This window comes from Labrus bergylta, chromosome 17, assembly GCF_963930695.1.
Source record: "Labrus bergylta chromosome 17, fLabBer1.1, whole genome shotgun sequence".
Lineage (NCBI taxonomy): Eukaryota > Metazoa > Chordata > Actinopteri > Labriformes > Labridae > Labrus > Labrus bergylta.
In genome coordinates, this window is record NC_089211.1 from 3,637,336 (window position 1) to 3,647,342 (window position 10,007).

Below are 10,007 nucleotides of genomic sequence, written 5' to 3' on the forward strand. Positions count from 1 at the left end.
CATCTTCTTTTTAACCACTTAGGACGCACTCACACTAGGCAAAGTTGACCCCTACCGTACGGATAGGATCACTCACACTAGGCAAAGTTGTCCCCTACCGTACGGATAGGATCACTCACACTAGTCAAACAAACTGGACTTTAGGGCCGAAGCGTGCTTAGGCAAGGTACGGATTGCCTAGTGTGAGTGCACCCTTAGAGAACTAAAGCGAAAGAAGATTTAAACATTGCTACTCTTTGTAAGGTTTAAATAAATTATACAAATAATTTAACACTTATTTCACAATTAAGTAGTGAAAGTAGATATGATTAGTGGCGATAGAAAAAAAAATGGTTTTCATTTGTGTGTGAGTGCACCTCACATTTTCTGCAACCTCTGCAGAAGTCAGTGGCCCAGTCCGACCACCCCTGTCAAAAAAGTCTGGCTCGGCCTTAGATGACATTAAAAATGTTATTGATTCCAACTATAACCCACTTCTATCAACTTTTCATCAAATTGAACTGCCATGAAGTCACATATTAAGAGTCCCTTCACCTTTGTGAAACATGCTGTTATTCCTCTTTATTTATTAGCCATCACTATTTAACCCTTGCTTTTGAGCTTCTAAGTCAGGACATGCTCAGTCTGTTGGCATGGCAATACAATATAAAATAAAGACAGTTGTGAAATAGACATAGTTGAGGCAGAATTTTAAACAAACAAAGAAAAATAAGGAGGAAAGGCTTATTACTTGCAATCTCTGATGATCATTTCAACTTCAATAGGCTAAATAAAATGATAAACCTGGTTTGGTAAATGTACAAGGAAAAATTGAATCTTAAAGGTTTTTATCAAATGGAATTTTAATCCCATTGATATTTTGGCTAAATTCCAAACACTGCTGATAAGATTTTTCCAGTGTGGGTTTTACTAGCTGTAACACCGAGAATGTAACACGGTTACAGCTGATTTCATTGTCAGTGTCAGAGAGGAAAGTATTAAGGACACAGGGTGACTCAATATTATGTAAAAGTGGGAGAAGCAGGCCAAACAGAACGTAAACCAGTCAGGGGCTGTTTGGAGGAGGGGTCTCCGTTATAAAAGTCTGTCCGACAATCAACCTTGTTTCCACAGGCATGATGATGAAGCTGGGAATATTGGTAGCTGTTGCTGTGTTTCTGGAGACTGTCTCTGCGGCCTCCGTAAGTGTCCCAAAATAAACGTTTAGATATGTTAATAAGAGTCTTTGTTTATTATCTTTAATATTGCCTTCAGTATTTAAATAAATCTACAATTTCCTCATCCACAGCATTTTTGTAATTAAGCTGCAATACTTACTTATGAAAGAATGAGAATAGTTTATTAATAAATTGCTAATAGATGTATATTGAATCAGAAGTGTGTCACAACATGTTTCCAACCTTTATCTTTATAACTAATTATTTCATTACATTTGTATGAATGATTTATTCAATAACAGTTTGACATGACTGATTCATTCAATCATTATAATATTTTTAAAATTTGAAATGCAGTGTTCTTGTTCAAGATATATGTATAAGGTTTCAATGGGCTCCTGCTTCAAGTGAATCTGTGCATGTCTTTGTCCCCTTTGAAGCTCGGAGTGGTGTACACTGAGGGAGGGATGGTGGAGGGCGAGCAGATCCGTCTTGGGCTCTTCAGAAGCATGGATGTCTTCAGGGGGATTCCTTTTGCTGACATCCCTCAAAGGTTTCAGAAACCAAAACGTCACCCTGGCTGGGACGGTGGGTAGACTCATGGACTGGAAAAAAAAGCTTTTAAAGCTATAATCGACACCACAGAGAAGCATAGTCCTTCAAGCAATCATATCAATTATTTGATTTGAATGAAAAGTTTAATTTTTTTTGTGAAAAGGGAAATACGTCTCAGTTAACAGCTTCAGCTGTAAGACATATTGTGTCAAGAAAACATACATTGTTCACGCTGGGTTTTTCTTTCTTCAAAGTTCAAGGATCAAGGATTTCTTTAGAGGGGCAGTTTGCTTTAAAGCCAGCAGTACCATCCAAACCATCACATAAAACTATAAAAGAAGAAAAAAATTGAGGGATTCATTAGAAAGAAAAAACAAACACCTAATTGATTAAAAAGGGCAGTGGCACAATGAATCATAAATATAAAAATTACATAGAATTGTTTAAAAGGCTAAAGGCAGTGGGGACTAAAGTTTTATACTACTAGGGGCTAGGGTTTTCACGATCCCAGAATTTTCAACTAGTAAAAATCAAATGATATTAATAACTGTTTCAATACCTTGCCAATAAAAGTAGAGGTCCTATAGGCACCCACTATCAGGTCGTTTGTTGTTTTTAATTCATGTGTATTGTTGGCAAACTCCTGCACATTGCCTCAACAAGTTGGAAGGGAGAACATCTGTTTAAACCCTTGAATGACTGATAGCAACATTGTAATCCATCTTCCACGATATCACACTCCTACTCCAAAGTATCAGCGAGTCAGTGAAAATGTTGAACCTAACTTGAAATTAAACAACATATTCCAATATATTGTATTGTATCCCCTATACTAAGGTTATGGCGAATACACAGCCCTGACTTTTAACCTTGTGTGTCTATTGGCAGGTGTTCTGAAGGCCACTGAGTTCAGGAACAGATGCCTTCAGGTGAACCTTATCATGACTGACACAAGAGGCAGTGAGGACTGTCTGTACCTCAACATCTGGGTTCCTAATGGCAGCTCAGGTAAAGACAACAAGAGGCCCACAAAGTCTCAGTATTATTATATATTGACTTCAACCAGCTCCAATCACTGTTGCTCTTCAGTGTCCACAGGTATGGCCGTCATGGTTTGGATCTACGGAGGAGGCTTCTTGGCTGGAGGCTCCATGGGTGCTAATTTCCTGGATAACTATCTGTATGATGGGCAGGAGATAGCAGACAGAGGCAATGTCATTGTGGTGACACTGGGATACCGTGTGGGAACTCTGGGCTTCCTGAGCACTGGGGATTCTGATTTGCCTGGTACGTTTATTTTGTCTCACCTTTTTGAAGCAAGAGCGTGAAGAAGTGGACTTCCCTGCAATTTTTCATTGAGATCAGTCATTGGTGCTGTGATTCCCCTTCAGGAAACTTTGGTCTCTGGGACCAGCAGGCTGCTATTGCCTGGGTGCACAGGAACATCCGTTCTTTTGGAGGAGACCCCAACAACATCACCCTCTTTGGAGAGTCTGCAGGGGGAGCTAGTGTCAGCTTCCAGGTGAGAAAGTATTTTTTCTGGAAATCCAGCAATGATTGATGATATATTAAATATATGACATTAAATCTTCTTCACAATTTTGCTAAATGAATTTTATTCAATAAAAACACATTTAAGCAATTTAACAAGCGGTGCAGTGCATTTGAGTATCTATATTTTTCTGATAATTGCCATAACAGCACAACGTGGCATTGCCTTTACAACAGTGTTACATGCGGCCTATAGTAGGTACAATTTCAAAGCAACACCTGATTATTAAATTTAGCTTATTATATCCTTTGTATGGCTCTGCCAACATACTTAGTTTTGCAACTTGACTGGAACTGATCTATTGCCAAGCAACACAACTTTTCTTCTTTAAAAAAAAACTCTTTATACTTTGTGTAAGTCTACATGTTATCCCCAACCAGACACTTTGTATAATAAACATTCATCTGTAACCATGCAGGTAATAAGAATTTGTGCACAGTTGCCTTGGTGGACCTACTGATGTTCAAGTAAATTGATGACCATTTGCTGTAATTTAAAAGTTCATTTCTGGTATTTAGAACACCTGTAGGAAAATGATACACATTTAAAAGTCCCAGAGATGCTGAACTCTCCATCAGCATTTACAGTGACTAATAACTTAATGTTGTTAAAATAAAATATCTGTTGTGTTTTGTGTGCGTCTGCAGACTCTCACTCCACACAACAAAGGAATGATCAGGAGAGCCATCTCCCAGAGTGGGGTTGCACTCTGCCCCTGGGCTATCAACAAAAACCCCCGCAGATATGCTGAGGAGGTACATAATGGTCCCCCTGACTTCTTTTACTTCTTTCACACACCTTTGAATATTTTTTTTAATTTTCATACTATGACAGAGCTGGTAAACAACTAAAGGTCATTTGAACTTCCTCTTCAGATTGCCCTGAAGGTCAACTGCCCCACCGATGATTCTATGGCTGCCTGTTTGAAGATGACTGATCCTGTGACTCTTACCTTGGCTGGCAGTATCAGTATCATCAGTTCACCTGATAGTAAGAACTAAAATTCATTCAACCAAGTCTACAGGATAAGTATATATATCTTTATGGTGCTTTCTACCAGAATTAAGCGATTAAACTTGCAGTGTATTTTCTCTTCAACATCTACCAGAACTAAAAAAAAACTTTTTTACGACATAAGCAATTTAGTACCCATATCTAAAGTATGTGTGTCTTTGTATAGTGTATCTTTGGGCGCAAGATAACAAGACAGCATGCAAACACGCAAATGTTTCTGTTTTTATGTGCAAAATTGCACATAAATACAAAACAGATTTGATTATTCTGCGTCTGTGGTGTATGAATGGACAAGTTAATACTCATGGACACTTTATGTAGCAGCATCTGCCATCAGTGTGTGGATGGGTGTGAATGGGTAGGTGTGACCTGTGGTGTTAAAAGTGCTTTGAAAGTCAGAAGACTAGAAAAGCGCTGTACATGCAAAATTCCATCTATCATTTACACATACTGCCTTTTGTCCATCAGCAATTGCCATGATAATGTTATTCAGTACGATGCAATTACAGAATTGCAAAGAGTAAACCTTGCAGCCAGACTCCACCTATTGACTGGCAGACCCCCTACATCATTTTAACTTTCAATGGCTGTACTATTTTGTAGGTTTTTAATGACACTATAGATTTTATTCAAACTAGTAATATTTTATTTAGTTTTTTCTTCACAGGCCTTCAGCAAATGGCAGATTAGAAAGTCAGATGTAAAACATAGGTAGTGAGCATCTGATGTTGCACTCTTCCATCAGACCCCGTTGTGTTCAACCTGCTCCTATCTCCTGTGGTCGACGGCGACTTCCTGCCCGATGAGCCTCATAAGCTGTTCCACAATGCTGCTGAGATCGACTACATCGCTGGAGTCAATGACATGGACGGACACCTCTTCACTGGTTTGGATGTTCCTTCAGTCAACTCCCACCTGGTGGACACACCTGTGTGAGTTCAAGACATTTGATTGAAGTGTGAAACAGTAAAATGTTTTTTTCTTAGGTCTGTGGTTGTATTAACATATTTTACTAGGCAAAACATTTTCTTGTCAGACCTAAATTTAAACCTTTTCTTCCTGATTGCAGTGGGGATTTGAAGAGGCTACTGGCTTCATACGTTAAAGATGGTGGCCCTCTAGCTCTAGACAATGCTTACTCCACATATACCTCAACCTGGGGATCAAATCCTAACAAGGAGACAATCAAGAAAACTGTTGTGGATGTTGGAACAGACATCATCTTCCTGGTTCCTACTCAGGCTGCCCTCTACCTTCATGCTACCAACGCCACGTGAGAATAAGATCTTGCTGAAGAAATTTCTACCAGTAAGACTTCTGTTATTTGTCACGCTCCTTGGTGTATTCATTGTTACATCCCTTTCTCTTCCATGTCCAACCAAAGAACCGGCCGTACTTACTCCTACCTGTTCTCTCAACCCAACCGTATGGGCGGCATTGGGAGACCCTACCCCAGCTGGATGGGAGCCGACCACGCTGATGAGCTGCAGTATGTGTTTGGAAAACCTTTCACCACACCCCTTGGTTACTGGCCAAGCCACCGCTATGTCTCCCGCTACATAATCAACTACTGGACCAACTTTGCTAAAACGGGGTATACTTCTGCAGACACACCACATGAGCATCTCAGAAATAAAATAATAACAGTGATAATAAATGAATGAAAAAACCACATACTGAGATAAAAAACCACATGTGCCTGAGTTCAGTTCCCTTTCTCTGGTTACAGGGACCCCACCAAAGGAGAGAACGTGCCCACTAACTGGCCTGAGTTTACCATCAATCATCATTACCTGGAGATCAATTCTGATATGGACAAGGGCTATGTGAGACAGCAGTTGAGAATGCGTTATGTTCATTTCTGGACAAGCGTCCTGCCCAACCTTCCTCTCATCTCAGAATAAATAATCAATGCAATCACCTGCACATCAAGACACCTTAAGCAACATCATCAGTAATATCTCCTGAAGAAATAAATGGATCACAAGGCAAAGATAGTTCCCTGGTTTCATTTAGCTGCATGTTTTCCTTTTAGTTTATTTTGTATTAATTTTGCTTTTCCTTATTTTGGCAATGCAAACTGTGCAACTTTCTCAATGAACTAATTTTGTTGCATTAAACCAGAAGAAGATTTTAATCCTGAAGTAATTTACTAAAGGAATGTATTTCTTGAGAAATCCAGCAAGGCAGACATCACGTTTAACTGACTTTGGTGCTCTTTGTTGTATGAGACAACATGTCAGCCATTTGTCCAGATGAGAGGGTAATCTAAATTATTGTTGCGTAGCCATGCGTAGGTTTACGTTCAGTCAGCAGTCGGCAGCGAGCTCAGGTGGCAGCTCTCCCACAAGCACACAGTCTCTTTCTCCAGTTGTGTTGTTACAGGTTGGTCTAATGAAAAGGAACAAAAACAGGAGGTTGTGGATGTACATCTTCACTGTTGCTTAGATCCCGGGACGCTGATACCTCACACACTTTACACACTTGGGCCACTGTGTTAATTTATAAGCCCCACCCCCTACCAGCCAGCCAAATTCAACAGAGGAAGTCCTTCTTACAAAGAGACTGTAGAACCTAACAGAGAAACCATCTAAAAAGGACAATAAATTATCTTAAGAGACCCAGCTTATTTTCTGTTTCTTCATATAATAAGCTCAATAAATTAAATAACGGATATAATATTTTGGAAGTTTGAAGTTAAACAGAATTATTGACAGAAAGTAAATTAAGTATCTCCAAATACCAGTATGTGTCATGTTTTCTGACAAAAGAGATGAATATTCTCATAAATGATCAGCAGGGGGTGCTATAACTATTCAGGAAATCAAATCAATACAGTAAAAATTAATCAAAACAGAGTTAAACAGATGATTTCCTGTTGCCTTCTGGTCACATTTGTGGTCACATTTCAATCCAATGTATGGTTGACTAATGAATGAGCGCATGTGTGACATACACAAAATGAAAAGCAGAGGCCTGAAAGCTTGACCCATTCAGCGAGGAGATGTGGTGCCGCTGTGATGCTCGGGGGGACATTTCCCTGGCATGGTTTGGGTCTTCATGTGCCCTTTGAGTAAAGGGTCACTGGTACTCAAAACAACAGACTTCTATGTAATCAGTTCTATCCTATCATGTCACAGAGCGATCTCTTCCAGGAAAAAAATGTCCCCATGCATTTGGCACGAGGTGTCACTGACTTGTCCGATGTGTATTAAACATAATGTGACTCACATCCTACCGCCTTAGCATCCTTACCTACGGCCTTAGCACCTTTAATTTTGCCACCTTTTTTTGTAAACTATATCCTAAATGAAGTTAACATTTATGACAAGAAAATGTGTGAAAATAAACCTTCCAAGCCAGTTGTCACTGTTTACACTAGATTGTTTCCTATTGGAGGGTTTGGAGGTGGTCAGTGAAAACACAGGGCAACCGTATGGGACTAAATGTTATATAACACAGGTGAACAGCTATATTTAACACTAATTTGCTCAAAGTGTTGGTTTAGTCACTAGGGTTACTGGACTCTGGTGTATAAGCACCTGGAGAGACAGTTGCTTGCTCTGGACAGCAGCCATGGACAAGCTTAAGATTCTGTGATGATGAACTCCATCATGCTCTCATTCCACTCTGTTGAGATCTCCATGTGTTGAAACAAAGGTCCGGTCTGTAGCCAATACAGAAGCCTGAGTACAAGTACTTTAAATGACTCTTACTCCGAGCATGCCGTGCTCTGCAGAATCACTCCAAAGACCAACCGAACCTTGCAACAGCCATCAGAAAAGTGATTCCAAGTAAGGCTTTAGTCTGGGCATAGAACAGTTTAGGAAGGTTTATTTTATAACAACTAATCATTGTGCATTATTATCTGCTGTATGCTGTTGCTGAACCACCATGTTCACCTCTGTGTGTTTTCATTCAATACTATGCTAGTCAACTGCTTCCACTATCAGAAAGACCAGATTCAACTGAATCAAAGTCCGGCGACTGTTTAAGTTATAGTTACTGAACTTAGCTCAGAGAGCTCAAGCTAAGCCACACAGATTCCTTTGTTGCCCACCATTTTGTCCCCATGTGACGTGATCACATGGTGCATTGTCTCTCCTCCATCTTGTCTTCTCTCCCTTTCTCTCTCTCTCTCTCTCTCTCTCTCTCTCTCTCTCTCTCACACACACACACACATACACATGTGTGCCACTCTGTTTGCTTGTAAATACTTTTTTTTGGTGTAGCTTAGTTTATAATAGTTATTTTTTTTGATTGAGTTTCATTGTATAATATAGTACTATAGTAAAACTTTTTGGATGTTGAGTGTATAACCAGAGTATTGACCATATTTCTTCAGGATGTCCATAAGCAACGGAATACCAGATTCAGGATTTTTCATTATTACAAGAACATCATCTGCGTACAGGCAAATTTTGTTTTCAGCTCCACCTATGGTTATACCCTCCAGAGCGGTCTCCTCTCTAATAGCCTGGGCAAGCGGCTCTATAAAGAAATTAAATAGTAAGGGGCTTAGTGGGCAGCCTTGCCTACATCCTCGTTGTAGAACTATTCGGTTCGAGAGACACCCGTTAACTTTTAACCTCGCCGTCGGAGAAGAATAGAGCATTCTTATGCATGGTATAAATATATCATCAAAACCAAATCTTTTCAAAACCTGAAATACGAAGTCCCATCCAACAGAATCAAACGCCTTCTCAGCATCGAGGCTGAGAATGACTGCACTTAATGATTGATTGGAGATTTGATTAATGATATGGAGGGCTCTTCTTATGTTGTCGTGCGTTTGCCTTGTACTTACAAAACCTGTCTGATCCTCATCTATCAAGGAGGGCATTATTGTGTTTAGTCTCTTAGCTAATATTGCTGCATACAGCTTATAATCTACGTTTAAAACACTTATTGGTCTATAACCTTTGCAGTCTGTTTTATCTTTACCCTCCTTCAGTATGACTGAAATAAATGCCTCGTTCCATGATGGTGGGAGAGCTCCACCCCTTAAAGTATAGTTAAAAGACGCTTTTAATAAGGGAATCAGAGACTCTCTCATGTACTTATACCATTCTGGAGGGAATCCGTCACAGCCTGGTGATTTATTGGCATTTATATTTGAGATTGCACTATCAATTTCCTCGGTAGATATTTCAGTGACTAGCTTGTCATTTTGTTTTTTACCAGTAGAGGGAAGATCTAATGAAGCAAGACATTTTTGAATTGTGAGTCCGTCTGCTCTGTCCGGTTGTGTGTATAGTAGTGTATAGTACTTTTCAAATGCATTTTGAATTTCCTCTAATTTATTAGTAAACTTATTTGTAACAGGGTCCCTAATTTTTTTAATTGTATTCTCAGCTAGCTGTTTTCTAAGTCTCAATGCAAGCAACTTATGAGCTTTAGATCCTGCCTCATAATATCGTTATTTCATGAATCTTAATTTCTTTTCAATTTCCTCACTAAGGATTTTATCTATCTCCTGCTTAAAAGGCCTCATTTGCTCAAGTATACTTGGGTCCTTATCAACAGAGTGAAGTTTCTCCAGGTTTCTAAGTTGTTCCTGCAAGTCCGATAACTCTAATCTTTTTAAGCCTAGCACACTTAGCAATGATTTTTCCCCTAACATATGATTTTGCTGCATCCCATAAAATTGCAGGGCAGACCGTTCCATTATCATTATGTTCTAAATAAGTTTCTATTTCCTTAGCCATTTGAGTTTTGAATATGTCACT

General features: G+C 39.4%; 1 protein-coding gene across 1 annotated transcript; it reads left to right on the top strand.

The window, feature by feature from the left end:
- The first annotated feature begins 1,020 nt into the window (after positions 1-1,020).
- cel.2 (carboxyl ester lipase, tandem duplicate 2) lies at positions 1,021-6,271 on the top strand. Its single transcript, XM_020636064.3, has 11 exons — positions 1,021-1,181; positions 1,598-1,745; positions 2,601-2,720; positions 2,802-2,999; positions 3,104-3,234; positions 3,912-4,019; positions 4,140-4,254; positions 5,024-5,210; positions 5,348-5,551; positions 5,663-5,872; positions 6,008-6,271. The coding sequence occupies exons 1-11, from the start codon at positions 1,116-1,118 to the stop codon at positions 6,180-6,182; spliced, it is 1,662 nt and encodes a 553-aa protein (XP_020491720.1). The 5' UTR covers positions 1,021-1,115; the 3' UTR covers positions 6,183-6,271.
- The last annotated feature ends 3,736 nt before the right edge of the window (positions 6,272-10,007 follow it).